The sequence below is a fragment of the Muntiacus reevesi genome, chromosome 1 (genome assembly GCF_963930625.1).
Source record: "Muntiacus reevesi chromosome 1, mMunRee1.1, whole genome shotgun sequence".
NCBI lineage: Eukaryota > Metazoa > Chordata > Mammalia > Artiodactyla > Cervidae > Muntiacus > Muntiacus reevesi.
In genome coordinates this window covers 85,305,274-85,325,927 of record NC_089249.1, presented here as the reverse complement: position 1 = coordinate 85,325,927, position 20,654 = coordinate 85,305,274, and the positions used below count along the sequence as shown (strand labels likewise).

Sequence of the window (20,654 nt, the reverse complement as noted above, 5' to 3'; positions counted from 1 at the left end):
TAAAAAAAGTTTAAAAGTTAAAAAATTGTTATTTGAGGAAAAAACCATACAGTCTGCTTTTGTTGAAATATTAAGGAGTAACTTCAAGAGTATCTTCAAAAACCAAAGGTGATGGGAAATTGTTTCTGCTTGTTTTCTTCTCACTCGCTTAGATCTGTAGAGAGAGTTTGGCTGGCAGCATCAGCACAGAGTGTTAGCCAACAGAGAAGGTGGTTGCTAGACAGGTGGCCTCATTTTATTTTATTTTTTAAAATTTTATTCAACTTTCTGTTTTATATTGGAGTATAGCCAATTAACAATGTTGTAAAAGTTTCAGGTGGGCAGCAGAAGGACTCAGCCGTACATATACATGTTTCCATTCTCCCCCAAACCCTCCTCTTATCCATCCCATCCCATCTAGGTGGCCTCAACTTTAACCTCTCACTGACTATTGTGATTCTTCTGCTGCCAATGAAATTAGTTTCTTTGTCTCACCTGTAACTCCACCCATACCCTATTTCTCTGGTTATGACTCCTGAGTGCCCAGATCCTTCCTCAGAATCATCCTTGTCAGAGTCTGAGTTACAGGCCCAGCCTCAGGCTTTGAGCTCTGGTATCTTAGCCATGATCTTTGCAGTCAAGGACTCGAGTGTTGTGGAGCTGATGAACCTTTTTGTCTTGTGAGAAGGCTCCCAAGGAACTCTGTCCCCCCAGACAGAGAAGAATCAGAGCATCCACACTCTCCAGTCCTCTTTAAACCTCATCTGTTTGCATTTAAGTTTGTTGTGCGGTTGTGATTTTTCCTCACCCACCTCTGCAATTTCTTCCTGCTGCCCATGGCAAAAATTCTCCCTGCTTGTGTGGTGCATCCTCTCACCGCAACCAGTCTCCAGGGACCCTTGGTTAGGAAAGTCCTAGGAGGGAGGTTTACCTTTTTTGGTCCTTTTAAAGGCTGCCTTTGTGCTCTGATGTTCCTCATAGACCCTCTTAGTGAACTAACTTCTTTAAACTATGGTTTTCTTTCAGCTCATCAAGGTGGCGTTGGAGAAAAGCCGGGCAGCTGTGGAGACCCAGAATGTGTCTCTTGCTCCTCCTTCTCTGACAGGAGGGGACAATAACAGGGGTCTTCAGGAGGAAATGCTCCACCTGAGGGCTGAAATTCACCGGCACTTAGAGGAGAAGAGGAAAGCTGAGGGGGAACTGAAGGAGCTAAAGGCTCAAATCGAGGAAGCAGGATTCTCCTCTGTGGCCCACATCAGGTAGGACATGCCCCAGAGTAGAGGAGCCTGCTGATTGAGAGGCTGCTGTAGCCAAGGGACCATATTGCTGCAGCCAAGGAATTCGTGCCACCATGGGGCTTCTTGGTCCATATCCCAGGCTCCATGCATGCATCGTTCTACAGATTCTTAGAAAAGTTAATAATACTAGATAATGCATGTGTGTGTGCGTACATGCTCCCTGTCTGACTCTTTGTGATGCTATGGACTGTAGCCCACCAGGCTCCTCTGTCCATGGGATTTCCCAGGCAAGGATGCTGGAGTGAGTGCCATTTCCTCCTCCAGGGGATCTTCCCGACCCAGGGATCAAACCCATGTCTCTTGCATCTCCTGCATTAGCAGGTGGATTCTTTACCACTGAGCCACCTGGGAAGCCCTGAATAATGGTGATTATCAATAATTACCATATGAACTATTCAAATAAATCTGGTCTTAGTTCAATATAAAAATGCCCGTTATCTGCTATACGTATGACAGTCACAAGTGGAAATCTCCCACTTGTATGACTGGTATTGCTCTTTTGAATTGACTGTAATGTGTAAGGAATCTCCTGCTACCCAAGATGCTTCACTGCTGTGTGCAGAACCAGAACAGTCCATGAGGAGGAGGGTTTACACAGAGCCTCCACTCATCTGTCTCTCAGCAGCACAAATCCTTAAATTGTGGAATTTTTATAATTTTAATTATAAAAACAATTTTAATAATCTCTTCTGTTTTATTTACTTTGCAAAAGTGGGGAGTAACTTATTCATTGGCTAGGATGACCCTGCCTTTAGTCTTTCCCCTCGCCCCCAAAAGAAGCTTGGAAAACATGCCGATAGCATAGGGATAATCCACTCACTCATTTGTCCATGAGGGTCACAATCATCATGGCCTGCTGTTTAGAACACAGCTGTGCATATGAGCAGCTTCTAATCCATACCCTATAGTTTCCCTGCCTATTGTGTGCCACTTAAATGTCCCTGAGTCCTAGAATAATATTAGTATTAGTACTTTGACATCTAGCACAATGTACCTTTTTACTGTTAAGGAACCTCAGGCCTAAAAAGTTCGAGCAAACTTGCTCAAGTTTGCATAATAGTCCATGGCAAGATCCCTGGCTCCCACATATTAAATTCTAAGCCTTTTCTCCTATATACTTTATCAAACATTTTTTGAAATACTCTTGCATTCATCCTTTGTTCTGGTTCTTTTACTCTGAATCATCATGATATTTATCATCTTAAATTCTACGTAAGCTAAGCTTAAGTTTGATTTAAACTTATGTGTAAACTTTGTTGTGCTATCATGGGTGAGAACAGTACATTTCTTTCGATCCCACAGCTGAATATAGAAGCACCACTGATACTGTAGAAAATAGACTGTGTAGTTCGTAATTCTATGTAATTCTTCTCTTTGGGGAAGATTTTGTTGAGCATTGCTTTTGTTAGTTTGTGTTGTGAAAAGAGCAGGGTTTTCCCCCAAATACAAAGTTATGACATAACATTAAATATCCTTTATGCCACACATGTACCCCTTTCTTTCCCTGTTACACCTCAGTTTTAGTAGAATACCTGTTCCCCTTTTCTCCATTGAGGAAACTCTCACAGTCTCCCTGATTCCTATGTCCTAAACCATGTTCATCCTTAATTCACTTTAGACAAGCTCTGCTCTATTCCAAAATTTTAGGATTCTGAGAAACGCAGTGTAGAGGCACAGCCAACTGCTGGTCCTTCAGGCTGTGAATTAGCTACTTCCTTTGTCTCTTCTGGTCAGCAGTTCTCAATTTAACATGCTAAAGAATCACCTGTGGAACTTAAATAAAATGTTGATTCTTAGGCCTTAGCTCTTAAGCTTTTTAAACAAGGACCTCCTAGGATTCTACTGTTAGTATTCCTCGGGTCTGCAGCTGATAAGAGCAGAATTATATAACTTCTCAGTCGCAGACACTGAACTAACCATAGCACTTAGGAATTTCATGTAAGCATCCAGTGACTCCACTAAGTCAATGAAGTGAATTTCCTTTTTAAGTAAATTGCCTTATTAAAGCCACACTTTTTATTGCTTCCATCCAATCCTAGTAAAGGATTTGGTGGGAAGAAAGGCCTCAACCAGAATATCTTGGTGAAAATTAGTTGTTTAGCCCATTATATCTTCTCAGCAAATATGAATATTCTATGTGCAGCCGGCACTGTGGAGGCTCTGGGGACACTGGGTGAACAGGACAGACTGATTCCCTGTTCTCATGAAGACGATCTCCTAACACAGGAGCCAGATAGAAAGCAACTAATTAACATAAGTACCTTTGACTACAATTCTGGTTAGTGTTGTTTGTTTCTTCTGTGTTCCTAGGTCCCAGTTTCTCATCCAGTAGTTGAAAAATGACTGATGATAATTAATAGAACTGTAGTCTACATAATAATAACTTTCTCCCAGGCAATGTCCTTTTTTATTAACAGTGTAAGTATCCTTGTTTATTCTACAGGCCACTGAAAATTAGAACTTGAGGTTGCAAGCGTGGGTAAAGACAAGTAGACTGTGTATCTTTTTTTTTTTGACTGTGTATCTTGAGTCCAAGATTTTTAGTGATAATGCTGCCAAGTATTCATGGGAGTGTGGGGAATCTCCTGCTCTTCTTGAGCCTTTATTTCTTTGTATATACAATAAGGGATGTTTTAATAGGTCTCTGAGGTCACTTCATGTACTGGGGTGTCTCTGAGTCTCTGATGGACTGAGTTGTGGGTTAACCGGGCTCTTAGAAAATGAGGCCAAGACCAGACCCGGCCCCTGACTGTGTATGTTTCTTGCAGGAACACCATGCTGAGCCTTTGCCTTGAGAATGCAGAGCTGAAAGAGCAGATGGGAGAAGCAATGTCTGATGGATGGGAGATTGAGGAAGACAAGGAGAAGGGCGAGGCGATGGTGGAGACTGTGGTTGCCAAAGGGGGTCTGAATGAGAATAGCCTTCAGGCTGAATTCAGAAAGGTCCAGGGAAAACTGAAGAATGCCCGCAATATCATCAACCTCCTCAAAGAACAGCTGGTGCTGAGCAGCAAGGAAGGCACTAGTAAGCTTAATCCTGAGCTCCTTGTGCACCTGGCCAAGGAGATCAACAGAATGAACACAGAGCTGGTTTACTCTCCTGGGAAGCACCAGTGCCTAGAAGAGGAGGGTGTGACCACAAGGCCGTGCCCCAGGCCCCGGAGCCTTGGCCTTGGGGCTGCCCTCACAGTGGATGCTCACCAAGTAAGTGTGGGGTTAGGTGAAAAGCCCTTGGAGAAAGGCTGGAAATATCCATTTTTACCTTAGGCAGGTCTGCCCTGTGGGTCAGGAGGTACCACGAGAAGGGCACTTTTGCACCACAAGTAGTAGTGATGATATTCCTCTAACATCCAGCCTTTAGAAAGGCTTCTTTTACAACATTATCTCATGAATATTACATGAGTAATTAACTTTCATAAATATTTGAGTGCTTAATTTTCCAGACACTAGGCACTAGGCACTGGAAACAGGCAATAAGACTTCATCTCTGCCCTTCAGATATTCAACATGGTGGGGAGAGATGGCACAAAACCAGATCATTTCCAAAGGATGCAATATAAGGCTGCTGCTGCTAAGTCGTGTCAGTCGTATCTGACTCTGTGCAACCCCATAGACGGCAGCCCACCAGGCTCCCCTGTCCCTGGGATTCTTCAGGCAAAAACACTGGAGTGGGTTGCCATTTCCTTCTCCAATGCATGAAAGTGAAAAGTGAAAGTGAAGTTGCTCAATCGTGTCCTACTCTGGCAACCCCATGGACTGCAGCCCACCAGGCTCCTACATCCATGGGATTTTCCAGGCAAGAGTACTGGAGTGGGGTGCCATTGCCTGCTAAGGATTAAGTAAAATGGATTGCGGAGGACTCTGAGAGAACAACTGGGTAGGAATGGAGGGAGAGATGAGTGAAGGTTTCCACCCCTTCTCTTTTCAACCATTGAACAAGCATTTGCTGAGGGTTCCTCACAGACTCGGGTGGCACTATGCTGTGTGCTGTAGCAACAGAGATGCATAAAACATCACCCCAGCTTTCCAGGTGCTCAGTCTGGAAAGCAAGTAGCTGCCAAGTGGAATGAGGAGTGTTAACGACAGACACATGGATGAAGTACACAGGGCCCGCAAGGCGAAGCGGCCACCACTGCCTGGGGAGGAGCTCAGAGGGCCCTGACCCTGTGCTGGCTCTTTTCACAGCTGGGTGACCAGCCCCAGACCCATGACCCTGGGCCGCAGTCAGAGTTTAGCCTCCCGGGCTCCACGAAGCACCTGCGCTCCCAGTTGGCACAGTGCAAGCAGCGCTATCAGGACCTCCAGGAGAAGCTGCTGATCTCAGAAGCCACTGTCTTTGCCCAGGCCAACCAGCTGGAGAAGTACAGAGTCATGTTTAGTAAGTCTTAAGTTCACCACCACCTGTCTTCTCCCTGAGAAGCTCATGCTTTGCAGACTGCACTCTTCCTTCCCAGTCTCATGGCCAATTTAATCCTGACTATGACCTTAGCATTGTGGAAGTGGATTGTTGTTGTTATTTAGTCGCTAAATCGTGTCCAACTCATTTACAACCCCATGGATTGTAGCCTGCCAGGCTCTTCTGTCCTTGGGATTTCCCAGGCAAGAATACTGGAGTGGGTTGCCAGGTCCATCTCCAGGGGATCTCCCTGACCCAGGGATCGAATCCACATCACCTGTTTTGGCAGGTGGATTCTTCACTGAGCCACCAGGGAAGCCCATGGAAGCGGATACTTAACTTCAATTTGCAGATGACAGAAACAAATAAATGAATAAAGCAAGTTTGCAGTGACAGCATAGGGAGGAAATGAGCTAACTTCTAGCCTCACTGATTTCTGGTACAGTCAGCAAACTGCCTTACCTCTCTCAACATATGTTGGTTGTTTCTCTTCTGCTCTTCTTTTCACCACATTACACTCTTCAAAAGTATATCATCGTTGTTGGTCTAGAATCAGTGCTTTCTCATAGAACTTCTGCAGTGATATAAAAGTTCTTTATCTACGGCACATGTGGTTATGGAGAACATGAAATGTAGCTAATTCAGTTTGGGGATTTAAAGTTTTATTTAGTTTTTATCAGTTTAACATAAAACAGTCATGTTTATAACACTTACAGAACAGTGCAGATCTTGGTGTCTTTGAAACTCTGAATTAGTTCTGCTCCATTCAAACATTCCCTGAGCCCCCATGAACAAAGCATTTGCTAGTTTCCCTGGGGCTTGTAGAGTTGATAGTATGCGATGTCTGACTTAAGCATGTCTGGTCCCAGGGAAGCCCAGGTTATCTGTAGGTAGGATCACCAATGGGGAACAAGCTCACCCGGTGGAGAGAGGTCCTGCTGCCTGGAGCAGATGTTTCTTCTCTCACCTCAGTCCAAAGAAACGTCTAACCCACTCTGGTCCCACTCTGGACCTCCCCAAGGGCCAGGGTGCATGCTGCTGAGGATGAGAGTGTATGTGGGAAATTTAGATCCTCTGTAGCACCTGCTGTCTGTTCCCAAGCAGGTGGATCATCGGTGAAGCAGGACAGCAAGCAGGTGCAGGTGGACCTCCAGGACCTGGGCTATGAGACCTGTGGCCGAAGCGAGAACGAGGCTGAGCGGGAGGAGAGCACCAGCCCTGGTGAGAGCTCGAGTGTGGGGCTCGCCCTCCCCAGCTAGGGGCAGCCTTCACATTGGGTGCTGCTGGCCACCCCCACATCTGATGAGGAGCAGGGCTGAGGGGTGCAGTAGACTGAAGGGGACACAGGACATAGGGGGGCAGAAAGTTTGGAGAACTCATGCCCAAAATGAGGCTGAGTGTGAGTTTAAATTTCTACAATTAGTTTTCAACATGCTGCCTGTTTAAAAAAATTTTCAGCATGAACTTAAAAAAAAATGTTCTATTTAACTGATTATTTTAGAAAAATACTGTGTATGTGTTACTCGCTCAGTTGTATCTGACTCTGTGACCTCATGGACTGCAGCCTGCCAGGCTTCTCTGTCCATGGAATTCTCCAGGCAAGAATGCTGGAGTGGGTTGCCATTCCCTTCTTGAGAAGATCTTCCCGACCCAGGGATCAAACCTGGTCTCCTGCATTGCAGGCAGATTCTTTACCATCTGAACCACCAGGAAAAAAAAATGCTAAAGTCTGTTTATTAATGAGAAGATCGAATGAGCTTTGAGTAAGTGAATGAAAGTTGCTCAGTCATGTCCAACTCTTTGCAACCCCATGGATTATACAGTCCATGGAATTCTCCAGGTCAGAATACTGGAATGGGTAGCTTTTCCCTTCTCCAGGGGATCTTCCCAACCCAGGGATAGAAGAACCCAGGTCTCCCACTTTGCAGGCGGATTCTTTACCAGCTGAGCCACAAGGAAAGTCCAAGAATACTGGAGTGGGTAGCCTATCCCTTCTCCAGTGGATCTTCCTGACCCAGGAATCAAACCAGGGTCTCCTGCATTGCAGGCAGATACCAACTGAACTATCAGGTGGATATGCAAACTATGCATCTAAAAAAAGTGTTTTTCTGTTATAAAAGCACTATAGCTATAGGGACATCCACCAAATTGAAATTGAGGAGAAAAACCCTGAATAAAATAGAAGGTGACCACACCTGATTTGCAGGGCTCTTGGGAGGACAAGAACTATGGCATTTGGAGGCTAATACAGTGCCAGGGCTGAATAAAGTACTGCTTTAACTTTTGCCCTAGTAATTATTGTCCTCAGGACCTTGAAGGGCATGGCCTCAGCAGCATGCCCAGCTTTACTCAGGAGGATGTCTTTGTCTTTTCTCAGAGTGTGAGGAGCACGACAGCCTCAGGGAAACAGTCTTGATGGAGGGGCTGTGCTCCGAGCAGGGACACCTGGGCTCCACAATGGCCAGCCCCCCTGGGAAGAAGCCCTCGGAGAGCCAACTAGGGAAACAGGAGGAGCTCCGGGCATACGGAAAGTCAGAAAACATCTCTGTCCTACGTAAGGACATCAAAGATCTGAAGGCCCAGCTGCAGAACGCCAACAAGGTCATTCAGAACCTGAAGAGCCGGGTTCGGTCCCTCTCAGTTACAAGCGATTATTCATCTAGTCTGGAGAGACCCCGAAAGCTGAAGGCTGTTGGTGCCCTCGAGGGATCCTCACCGCATAGTGTCACTGATGAGGACGAGGGGTGGCTCTCTGATGGTACTGGGGCTTTCTACCCTCCAGGGCTTCAGGCTAAAAAGGATCTGGAGAGTCTGATCCAGAGGGTGTCCCAGCTAGAAGCCCAGCTCCCAAAAACTGGGACAGAAGGGAAGCTGGCTGAGGAGCTGAGATCTGCCTCGTGGCCTGGGTAAGGAGGGTGCTCTGTGGGTCACTGCTTGATTGAAGATGTCTAAGTTTATGTGTGAAATAGGGAAGCCCAGGCAGATAGAAGAGAGAACCCACTGGGGCCATCAGAGAAGGACCTATTTCAATGGTAGTAGCCCTGGGTGTTAAGAAAGGACACATGACCCCTGCTGGAAAATACCAGGTCCCTGGGATTTCCTCTTAGGAATGTTTTCATACAGCGACAGGACATATAAGTAGTAAAATGGGAGGCAGACTTCCTGGGTTTGAATCCTAGCTCCAGTACTTACAGGCTGTGCAAACCTCCTTAGTCTTCCTGAGCCTGTTTCTTTATCTATTAAATGAGGAAAATAAGAAAACCTATCTCAAAGGGTGGTTATTAGGTTTAAATGAATTAATCCAAGTACTTATAATAATGCCTAGCACATATTAAAGCTCTCAACCCTATTTGCCATTATTGTTATTGATACTTTGTGTTGAAAAACACTGGACTAGATGTCCATCTCAGTATCTAGGTTATCTATGCTGAGTAACAAACCACCCCAAAGTAGGGGATTCAAACAGTAATTTATGTGGATTGGCTGGGCTTAGTTGGGGTAGCTCTCACTTGGGGTCTCTCATGCCGTCAGATGATGGCTGGGGCTGGACTCACTGAGATGTCTGGCTAGACATGGCTTCTTCATGCACATGTCTGGTGACACAGTGCTCCCTGGCTTCTCTCTTTCTCCATGTGGCTTCCTGTCTTCTGGGGCCTTTCCTCCTGGCCTGGGCCTCTCATAGTGGTGGTCTCAGGGTGGTTTCACTTCAGCATGTAGCTGGCTTCCAAGAGTTGAGAAGTAAAAGCTGCCAGGTGAATTAAGAGTGACTCCTGGACTTGGCGCAGTGTCACCTCCACTGTGTTGTCTTGGTCAAGGTGGTCGCAGAGCCCACGCAGATTTGAGGAGGTAGAGAATGACTTCTACCTGATGATGAAAGGGGCACAGCCGCACTGTAGCCAAGCGTGTGGAATGCGAGCTTGAGTAGCGGCCATCTTTGCAGAATACAGTCTGCCATAATGTAGATGGTCTTTGAAATAGAAGACATGAAAGGAGTTATTTGGATTTTTAGTATCTATTGAGTACCTACTCAATAAATGTATTTAGCATTTGTTATCAACTATAAGTCTACACTATATTGGTGCTGTAAGGGAAGTAAAATACAGCACTGTATTTACCCCCACAGAACTTATCTTTCACTCTTGGCACATGACTAATGTATATTAAACAGTGGAGGAATGGTGTCTACCATGTTGTTTGATGCAAGTTTGTCAGAACAGAATTTACTCTTAAATACATCCTTTGGTTTTGGTGCCAGAATTCAGCATAAACTGAGGAATTCTTAGAGATGCTCTTACAGAAATCTCTACAGAAGCCCCCATAGCTTAGTTTTCCATTCTTACTCTTTCCTCTTCTTTCATCCAATAGGAAATATGATTCCCTGATTCAGGACCAGGCCCGAGAACTATCCTACCTACGTCAGAAAATACGGGAAGGGAGAGGTATCTGTTATCTTCTCACCCAACACTCAAAAGACACGGTAAAGTCTTTCGAGGACCTCCTAAGGAGCAATGACATTGACTACTACCTGGGACAGAGCTTCCGGGAGCACCTCGCCCAGGGCAGTCAGCTGACGGAAAGGCTCACCAGCAAACTCAGCACCAGTAAGTTGGCCTCATGGCTTTGGGACCCTCTCAGTCACTCCCAGAGCCTAGCCCCAGATGGCTGCCTCACCTCCACCACGGCTGTTAACCCAAGTCCTGCTTCTACTTCATTCCCGGGGGCCATTATGGGATCAGGACTGGCCGGTGGGCTACACAGAGGAGGAACCAGAGCATCAGAGAGGCCGTGATTACAACTGTAGAAACGTGATCATTTATGGAATGTGTCCTTTGGGAAAGGAGGCTGAGTTCACCCAGTGTTGGGGGAGAAAGGGAGGAGGGATGGGAGGACCTCATGGTAATAAGAAGAGCCCTGCATTGAGAACTGCAGACAAGCTCTAGCCTGATGCTACCATTCAGTTTCTTTGGGCAAATGACTTACCTTTTGACATCTCTTGTTTCTTCGCCTATTGCCCGGCATCACATATGAATATAATTCAAATAGAGATAAAGGACTGAACGCCACAGTATACACAGGCTAGGAATATTGGTCACCGTTAGAGCCTTTAACTTAGAATTTCCTGAGAGCACCCGAGGGGGCACAGCAGGATCAGCCTTGGGGGCCAACCAGCCCACATCCCAGTGGCAGGTGCAGTGGTGGGACAGGACTATTGGTCACTTCCTTAAAGCAAGAGCAGGTTCTACGTGAAAGCTGTGAGGGGACACAGAGCTCTCACTGGGAGTCGTTCTGTGGCAGGCTTGGAGCCTGGTATGTTATGGAGGGAATCTGGCCAAGTGCCTTTTAAACTTCTTTTGTGTTGATTTGGGGCAGAGGCAGTCATGATGGTGATCACCAGGTCAGGGAAGTTCTGACTAGTGAGCACTGGAGATCTTGCAGGTCTATTCTCTAAAGATGCAGCCTGAGGTCTCCCAGAGTAATTCTTTCACATGTCCTGACCACACATAGAGTGGTCACTATTTTGTACTCGAATAGACTCCTGCACTTGTAATGTGTAAAGTAAGACCTGTTTAATTTCTTACTGTTTCTTTCTGAATTTGATTTGCAGAGGATCATAAAAGTGAGAAAGATCAAGCTGGACTCGAGCCACTGGCTCTGAGGTAATTCAAATAGAATCTGGAAAAGTAATTGGGAACAAGGCCTAAGGGATTAAGAAGGGCTACAACTTCACAAATCAGAAGTTGGGGGGAGAGGTTTGGAAAATACTGATTGTAATGAATTCATTTGTTCATGAAACACCTTCCTGTTCTTTTTAGCCTAATTCTTTACACTCTTTTGATATAATTCTATTGATTTCTATTTGTATAATAATTCTCCAGGCTTAGTAAGCTAGAGTCAGTCTGACCTAAAAGTAAACTTACCAGATTTCAAGGGTCCTTGGCACCCCAAGGATCTCCTCTGCTCCCCAACTCTGTGTATTTAAATACATGGTGTGCTTTTTGCCAAGTTGGCTTACCCCCAAGTTGAGTTAGCAGCTAGTTTAGTGGCCACACAGTTTCCTTGGGAAAAAAAGAATTATAGTACAGTTCCTAATAAAATTCCTCAATGTTGCAGATCTTGGGAGGCTACAGTGCCTTGGAAACCACTTTTCAAATGAGTCACTGCATATTTTCTTATTATGTGCAATAAAATTCAGGCTCAGAGTTCTTTGTAGTTACTAGTTCAAATCCCTTTGTGTCATGAGTATGCTTTAGACCACTCAGGCTCAAAATATCTGCGGTGAAGGACAAAGGACTTTGTTTTTATCTCCAATCTATCGTAGACACACACGTGGTCTGTACCTTAACCAGCCAGATGATTCCACTTACGTATTCTTGGATGTTGTGAGAATGCCACACTGCTGTGTTTCCCAGTGCTTGCCGTCCATTTCTGTACTTATCTCGTTGGAGACCGGGAACCAGCGGTTCTCGGACTCCAGCTGTGCTGGGGACCACGCTTGGAGCAGCAGTGCCTTAGAGGGCTGGCTGAGCCCCGGCAAGTCCTCAGCGTATCGTGTGGCCAGGGCCCTGGGCACCTCTTGCTCCCCCACCCTCTGCACCCGGCCTACTTCTCCCTCCTAAACCAGAGATGGGTAATCTCATTTATTCTTTGCGGGCACGGTCCCCTTGACTTAGGTAGCTTTCCTCGTAAGGACTAGCCCATCCAGTGATTCTGGCCTCACCTGTTGTTCTCCTTACCCCACTAGGCTTAGCAGGGAGCTGCAGGAGAAGGAGAAAGTGATTGAAGTCCTGCAGGCCAAGCTGGATGCCCGCTCCCTCACGCCGTGCAGCAGCCACGCCTTGTCTGACTCTCAGCGCTCTCCCAGCAGCTCCTCCTTCTTGTCTGACGAGCTGGAAGCCTGCTCTGACATGGACATCGCCAGCGAGTACACACACTATGAGGAGAAGAAAGCTTCGCCTGGTTGCTCAGGTAGCCTCCACTTTCTGAGTGGAACCGCCTTTTTCTAGGCTGAGAGGAGACTGCTACATGCAGGCTTTATAGACACGCCTTGGCCTGTGTCAGGCTGAACCATGCTGAGCGTAGGCCCCAGTGGGTCAGGACCTTTCCTTTGCTCCTGACTCTGCGAGTTGACCCTGTCCCTGGGTCTCCACTCTCACCTGGATGCTACTGGACCAGGCAAACCACAGCAGGGAGAGTGAGAAGAGGATGGAGACTTTTGTTTCCCCACTGCCTCACGGGCAGACGATCTGTCTGATTGATCTCCTTCTTTAAGATGGGATGTCTTATCCCTCCAGCCAGCTGCAGCTCCTGAACCCCTGAGTTTCCTTGGGTGTCCACATATGCAGTTGCACTTGTCTGCTATTTTTGGAGGAGCCTTTTTCTTGGTTTCAGGCTCTGAACCCCACTGTCAGCTCCCACGTGGCTTTCCTCACTGGAGGAGCAATCTGCAAGTAAGGAATGAAAGCTGCTCACAGTGCTTGTGCCTGATGCCCTCCCTGAAAACTAGGCTCTGCCCTGGTTAAATTGTAAGATCAGATTCCAGTTCTTTGTAGAATGCCAAACATGTTCTTTCATTCATGGGTTTTGTAGATTCCATCCATCATTCGAGTCATTCTGCTGCACTGTCTTCCAAACCATCAGCAACCAGTTCATCTCAGGGGGTTAAGGCCGAACCCAGCGGCAACCCCATCAGCTTCCCAGCTCCCCAGACTCCCCCCAAGGAGACCAGCCAGGCCCATCCAGGTATGCACTAGCCAATGGGGCAGGGGCTTCATCTCCTCTCACTCAGCTTTGGCTTTTCTTCAGGGACAAGAAAAGCATCATTAGGAGCTTAGATACCTTGAATCCTAGACAAAAATCAAGAGACCATTTAAATTCACTAGTAGGGTCTGACTAGTCTTTAACGACTGTAGAAAAATAAATAATCCACATTAGACTTTGATGTGCATACCAATTGTGACCAGTAGTTAGCTAATCATTTTAAAAGAATCATCTTCATTTCTTTCTCTCATTTCACCCTGGGAATCAAAGAGGCAAAATGTTTCTCTCAGGATTATTGTAGCCAGAGAGCAAAAAGAAATTTCCATCTGCTGCTTCCTTGTATGTTTTCCCCATTTTATTTGCAGAGGAGCCTCTGTAGTTGGTGGGGCTATTTCCTTCATGACTGAGGATGCTTCAGTATCCTTAGAAGGGATTCTGTTCACATTACATTATCTTTCATATTTTTATGAATGAGTCGGTAGTCCTTGATATATACATGGTGTATATCTTGGACTGACAGAGCTGTATGTTTCATTCACCTGCCTCAGTTTAGTTACCGGGGGTGTATTTTCCAATCACAGTTCCACACTAGCAAAGGCACAGAACAGGCAAACCTTATTCTCACCTGCTGCCCCCCAGCAAGACGGGCTGGCTGGCTGCCTTCAGTGTGGTTGTGGTGAGGTTGCATTCAGTAGAGATGCCTACAGAAGAAAAACACTTTTCTTCTGCCGTCTTGTCTCTCTTGAGAGCAAGTCAACCAAATCTTAAGAAAAAGAATGTGTCCAGCTCTTTCTGGGCTCAAAGATTCTGGGCCAAAATTTCCAGCTAAACCAGGAAATCATGGGGAAAAACCATTCACCAAGCACTGTAGACATCTCTGTGAATGCTTTGGGATTAAAAAGAGCAGAACGTCGAAGGTTTTAGAATCAGAATGCCTCCCTGAAAGAGGCCTGGGCTGTGTCACTTGGTAATTCAGGGATCTTGTACTGCTCTGATACTATGTCAGCATCCTGGGATAAGGGATGTTATTCAGAATGTGATCACTGTCTTCTGTGTGAAACAGTCTCCACAAGTCTAGACGTCTTGGTTTCTGCTCCCTCCGTGGGCTACATACCCTTCAACTATTTTTAGGAAAAGGAGAGAGATTCAAACATCAGAACTTCCCAGGCTTCCTGAAGACCTGTCTATAGATGGGCTGCATAATGATCACCTGTGAAGTGTTTTTATTTTTTTAAAAAACTTTCCCAGCCCTTCTGCCAGAGTTTATGACTCAGTAGGTTTGCATCAAGGACAGAAGAATCCACATATGTTAAGCATTTTTCTTAAACTATTTGAATGTTCAGACAGATTTGCATGCCACTGTGTCTAAGTCAGTTTGCCAAGGCTTTTATTTTTCCTTTGGTAAATGGGCACAGTGATTTGGGGTTCTCAAGTTTGTTTCCATCAGCCTTGAATTTCGTACATTAGTTATGCCAGCGTCCCCACTCTCCTAGTCTACTCCTGTCCTCCTTAGGGTGAGTCCTGTTGCTTTCAGGAGTTCTAGGTGTAGGGAAGTCTTGTTACGGGGGCCAGGACTGGCCCATACTGGCAGTGGCACCCCAGGGCTCCTGAGAGCATTCAGGCAGAGCCATCCTGACCTGCCATGCCCAGATGGCTAGGATGGGGCTCTCATGGCTGCCTGAGCTATGGTAATGCTATCTTGCCTTTTTATAACCAATTGTTTTCAAGATGAGCATAGAATGTGAATGCAGACTAGCCCTGGCAGGGGACAAGGAGGGGGTGAGATAAGCCAGCCTCTTGGATAGCTATCTTCCCCCTTGGCCATCTTAGTCAACGCCACATTGAATGACAGACACTCCCCAAGGAGACACCTGGTCAGGAAATAGTTTCACCTTCTCAATCTTTCACCGGTTCTTTTCTCTCCCTTTTGGTCTAATGACTTACGTCCTTTCTCCCTCACTTTCTGTTTCTAGGCCTTCATTTTCAATCCATACCCACGCTGGTTAGCCTTCCCCAGGCGCCACTGCCCTCAGCTCCACCCAGCTTCCTGCCCTTCAGCTCTGCTGGCCCTCCCCTCCCTGGCTGCTGTGAGACACCCATGGTCTCCTTGGCGGAGGCTCAGCAGGAGCTGCAGATGCTGCGGAAGCAGTTAGGAGAAAGTGAGCACTTCCTGCTGCATTTGTGTGCTTGCGAATGGTGGGCCCACACTGTGTGTCTCTGCATGGCTTTGGCTGGATGGCAGAGTTTTAAAAATAACACAGGGGTACACGCTATCAGTGGACAATTGAGGGAGAGCTGCGCTTGCTGTTTTTGGAAATATATTTGCTGTTATCTTTCTCATGTGTGTGTTTGTAACTAACTATCCACCTATGTGAAATAAGAAAAGAACTTCACATGATGAATTTGCCCGCTAGTAGTACTTTTAAAAAAACTAGAAAGCAATTTGAAATTACCTTGTAACCATGGTCTGTGCCTGTAAAGAAGAGCTTGGATGGGCCAGAGATTGCTGGTAGGGTCACCATACAGAGAGTGTCCAATGACCTAAGACCACAGCTGAGAATGTGTACACCTTGAGCCCCATTTAGACCTCATTAGTACCCTTGAAATTGGATACACTGTCTACTCTAACATTTGTTTGATTTCCAGCTAGACTGAGATCACTTTTAAGGAGAGTCTGCACATGTTCCTTTCAGCAGGCAGTGAGGTCTAAAAGGCTACCTTCTGCTACCAGTGTTACACAGGTATAGCAATCTAAGTACCTACCAACGTGAACATGGGCTTACCTTGTGTGACAGAGCCAGGGCAGAGAACTAAAACTCAGGGAGTGAGGTTGCTTGATCAAGGTCACTAGTGAGGGGGAGCAATGAGTTTGAGTTTGGATCTTCTGCTCCTGGTTCCATGTTTCCATTATACCTTCTCCATCTAGAATGGTTTTGTTAAGGTCCTGCTGAGAGCACAGGCTGAGTTCAGCTGAGCAATGCTGGAGGCCCCTTGCAAAACTCTTTTCTGTCTTTAGAGATGACAGGAAGGTGCTATTCTCTCTGACATAGAACTTGCTACCATGCTACCATAGCAGATCTGGAACCAACAATTGATGGGTAACAAATCTGTTCCATGCCGAAAGGTAAGAGTGTTCACTAGACTACTTTTCTTTTCCTCACTTCCTTTTCCTTCATCTTCCCACATCATCAAATTGTCTTTGCCCAAAGGAAAAGGCAGGAAGGAAAGCACTGGGCATGAAATGGTCTGCTGATGCGGGTGAACTGGAGTCACAACCAGTCTGTTCCATGGGCCAGACTTTGGATGGTCCAGCCTTGGCGAAAAAGGCTGTAGTCCTTTCTTTGCCTTGTCAAGCACAGCCCTCTCCGAGGAGCTCGTCAGCTCTCCTCCTTTGCTTTAAACCAAGCTTCTGAGTGGATTGTGGTGCATGGCAGCTTCTCAGGTCTCTATGGAGCTACAATCTTCTCGTGCAAGTGTCTGTCTGGTGTTTTAGCATGGTTTAGGGCATGTGCTCTGTATTATGTGGTCGGGGAGACTGGAACATGAAACTACTGATCCCTGTTACTGACAGATGTGAAGCCTCCTACGACCTTGGTGAGAAAGTAAGCTGAGTGTCAGCAACCACTGATTTCCCCCTTTGCCTTGTGTGGGGTTGGGGTTGAAAGAGGTGTGGATGAGGTAGGGAGTCATCTCTTTTAAATCCTGGACTGTAATTTGGATGCTTACACTTTTCATCCCCCTCCTTAATTTCCAGTGATCCTAATGAATATCTAGTATTTTTCAAATTGAGGAAGGGGAGATACTTGACAATACTTCTCAAACTTTCCTGCCTGTTAGGATCAGCTAGGATGATTTTAAAACATTCAGTACCCAAGCTGTACCACATCCCAATTAAGGTCAAATCTCTGGGGAACCAGGCACAGGTACTTGTTTTTACATTGTCTCAGATGATTCAAGAATGTAGCCAAATTTGACAGCAGTTATAAACAAGGATAAAAATTGGCAACTGCCAACTACATTAATCCCTCAAAGGGGGTTGGCTTGGTTGGAAGAAACTAGGACCTCACTCCTCACTCCTATTTCTTAGGCAGAGCTACCTGGTTACTCTGTTGCTCATGTTGATAATCCCTGGAAGAAAGCAGTCTTCTGAATGTGAATATCCTAAACTATAGCTGGTTCACCTCTTTCCTTCTCTCACCCAGTTGGGATTATTTGTCAATAGAAGCGGAGATGATGGGAAGGCCCATGATTTCACAGGATCTGTGAAAGCATCAGCCTATGAAATGAAAGGTCTTACCTCCCCCATGGGAGAGTGTTCATGACTCTTCAGACACAAGTGATGACCTTTCAGTTCCTTGAGTCATGTTGAGTAAGATTCAAATCACCCCGTACCTTATACAGAACCTCCCCCAACCGCAGCAAAACATTTACTCTGGAGTGACTGGGGCCACCATTCTAGCTGGATTTATGCTCCCTTCCTCTTCTGGCAGCCCCAAAGGAAAACTGGAAATACTGGCACTTTAGCTTCTGGAACAGCAAGTACTCACAGGAACACATATTCCTGTTCACAGCTGTGCTCAGTGCTATGGCCCATCACACTCTTAACCGCTGACTTTCCCAGTGAGTTCTTCCCAGGAACTGCCCTGGACTCCATCATGAGGCATTATCGTAGGAGCCAGGATTAGGGCCACAGGACTTTCCTTTTGTGTACATGGGTGACTTTATGATGCTTTATTCATGCCCTACCTCTTGTGTCTCATGCTGGCAGATACTTGGGGTGAAAGTCATAGCTTCTAGGGTGGAAGTCTTCATCTCGCTGGTATCCCGCAGCCGACTGGGATCTCAGCCCATGTGTCCCCTTTAGTGTCTGTTCTTCACAATCACATGTTTCCTGGCTGATCCTTCTGTTCTGCGACTGCTTCTCATGTTTCCTTCTGCCCAGGTGTCACCAGTGTTCATCCTGCTTCCCCAGCCACATTGCCAACCAACCATACAGAAGCCAGACCTTCCCACTACCTCAACCCTACCCAGCCCCTCTGTCCTCTGACGAGCACCACAGAACTGGGCAGAATCCTGGAGCCTGGGTACCTGGGCAGCAGTGGCCAGTGGGACATGATGAGGCCTCAGAAAGGGAGCGTATCCGGGGACCTATCCTCAGGCTCCTCCATGTACCAGCTTCACTCCAAGCCCACAGGTAAGCACAAAGCTAAGCGGGTCAATTGTTTTCTCTAAACCATATGAAACCTCTTACATTTACCAGTTACCCTGGTAACTGTACACTTACAACTCCCTTATATGCACCCCTACATGGGAGGGGCCCATGGGGCTTGCTTAGCACCAGCTGTCCTCTGTTTGAAACCAAATTACTCTTCTTTTAGGGTAAAAGTGATGGGTTATTTAATTTTAAACCTTTTTTTTGGTATTGGGCCACAACAATTAACAGTTGTTAATTGTTTACAATTGTTAATTTTTAACAATTAACAATATTAACAATGTTGTGATAGTTTCAGATGAACAGCAAAGGGACTCAGTGATACATATACATGTACCCATTCTCCCTCAAACTCCTCTCCCATCCAGGCTGCCACATAACATGAACAGAGTTCTATGTGCTATGTAGTAGGTCCTTGTTGGTTATCCATTTTAAATATAGCAGTGTGTACATGTCCATCCCAAATGCCCTGTCTCTTTCCCCCAACCTTCTCCCTGGCCACCATAAGTTTGTTGTCTAAGTTTGTGAGTCTCTTTCTGTTTCATAAGTAAGTTCATTTGTATCATTTCTTTTTAGAAGCTATATATAAGGGATATCATACAATATTTCTCCTTCTCTGACTTCACTCAGTATGACAATCTCTAAGCCCATTCATGTTGCTGCAATGACATCATTTCATTATTTTTTATGGTTGAGTAATTTTCCAGTGTGTGTGTGTGTGTGTGTGTGTGTGTGTGTGTGTGTGTGTATACATCTTGGGGGAGCCAATTCACTCTTTAAACAAACTCACCTGAGCTTCCATATGCCCATGAGAGAGGACAGTGATGTTTGGGGATCTTGCTGAGAGGCCCTGGCAGAGCCCCCTAGTGGGTCCCACTAGCAGATAGCCCCAGGATGCTCCATCTCCCTTTTCCTGTCCTCCTGGGTGGCTGCAGGGGCTGACCTGCTAGAGGAACATCTTGGTGAAATCCGGAACCTGCGCCAGCGCCTGGAGGAGTCCATCTGCATTAACGACCGCCTGCGGGAGCAGCTGGAACACAGGCTCAGCTCCACCACCAGAGAAAGCGGTAGGAGAGGCCCAGGGCCTCCTATTTCTGGACTAATTAGGGAGAATCTGAAGGTTGCCCTAGAGAAGAGCGTCATAGATTTCAAAGCACTGTGGTCTGCTTTCCTCTACTTGCTCCTTACAGTCAGCAAGGCAGTGGGCAAGGACCATTCCCCTCCCTTTGTTGCTGTATCTGACCTCAGAGAGTAACTCTCCTCACTGCAGATCTAACTAGATCTGGTCCCCAGAATCCTCTGACTTCTCATTCACACTAAAGCTGCTCATTTGCTGCCTGCTGACTTCTGTGCCCTGGTTCTGTGATTGGCATGTGGTGGAGCCAGGTCTGCAAGGCCTCCCACAGCCGCTCACCAAGGTGGCCTTCCTGGCCACACTGCTTCTTCCCTCCCCCAGGCTGCTAACACTGGGAGGCGGGCCTTTCCAAACACCCTTGACCTGTCCACACTGCAGCAGGAGCAGCTGTTTAGGGAATAGAGCATCTTGAACAGCTCACCCAGGGCACATGAAATGCATGCAAAGAACCCACACAGAGGAGCCACACCCTTCCAGCCAGGCATTCAGCCCAGCAGACTTCGTCCCACCAGGACACGAGTCCTTGGGGTTTTCTACTGGGTTGGGACAGTGTCTTTAGAGACAGAATGAGCAAACAGAGATCCTCTGTTACACAAATGTGTGACTTACCTGCTTGCACTTCCCTGGACAGGCTCAACCTCTAGCTTCTACAGTCCGGGCCTGGAGTCCACACCTCAGCTCTCCAATGAGAACAGAGTCCTTAGGGAAGAAAACCACAGGCTTCAGGCTCAGCTCAGTCATGTTTCCAGAGGTGAGTGCCGAAAGCCACAAACTGTGGTCAGTGTTGTATCCCTTTCTTCCCTGGCTCACCCATCACCAATTGGAGAAGCAAAGAGAGAAGGTAGAGAGAACAGAGCTACTCAGACCCACCAATAC

At 46.5% G+C, this 20,654-nt stretch overlaps 1 protein-coding gene across 27 annotated transcripts in view; it reads left to right on the top strand.

Annotated features, from left to right (window-relative positions):
• PDE4DIP (phosphodiesterase 4D interacting protein) overlaps positions 1-20,654 on the top strand; it is a 241,574-nt gene that overhangs the window by 201,280 nt on the left and 19,640 nt on the right. For 10 of the 27 annotated variants that reach the window (XR_010659074.1, XM_065905840.1, XM_065905807.1 and 7 more), the window contains 13 exons: positions 1,006-1,238; positions 4,046-4,481; positions 5,463-5,655; positions 6,775-6,894; positions 8,051-8,579; positions 10,039-10,274; positions 11,279-11,330; positions 12,416-12,639; positions 13,261-13,413; positions 15,405-15,590; positions 18,374-18,625; positions 19,579-19,710; positions 20,410-20,529. Coding sequence is in view for 26 of the 27 variants with exons in the window: in XM_065905840.1 (XP_065761912.1) it covers positions 1,006-1,238; positions 4,046-4,481; positions 5,463-5,655; positions 6,775-6,894; positions 8,051-8,579; positions 10,039-10,274; positions 11,279-11,330; positions 12,416-12,639; positions 13,261-13,413; positions 15,405-15,590; positions 18,374-18,625; positions 19,579-19,710; positions 20,410-20,529 (2,866 nt within the window). In the remaining variant the exon portion in view is untranslated. The remainder of the gene's footprint in view (positions 1-1,005; positions 1,239-4,045; positions 4,482-5,462; positions 5,656-6,774; positions 6,895-8,050; positions 8,580-10,038; positions 10,275-11,278; positions 11,331-12,415; positions 12,640-13,260; positions 13,414-15,404; positions 15,591-18,373; positions 18,626-19,578; positions 19,711-20,409; positions 20,530-20,654) is intronic. The other 17 variants (XM_065905939.1, XM_065905948.1, XM_065905866.1 and 14 more) reach the window with 4 other exon arrangements.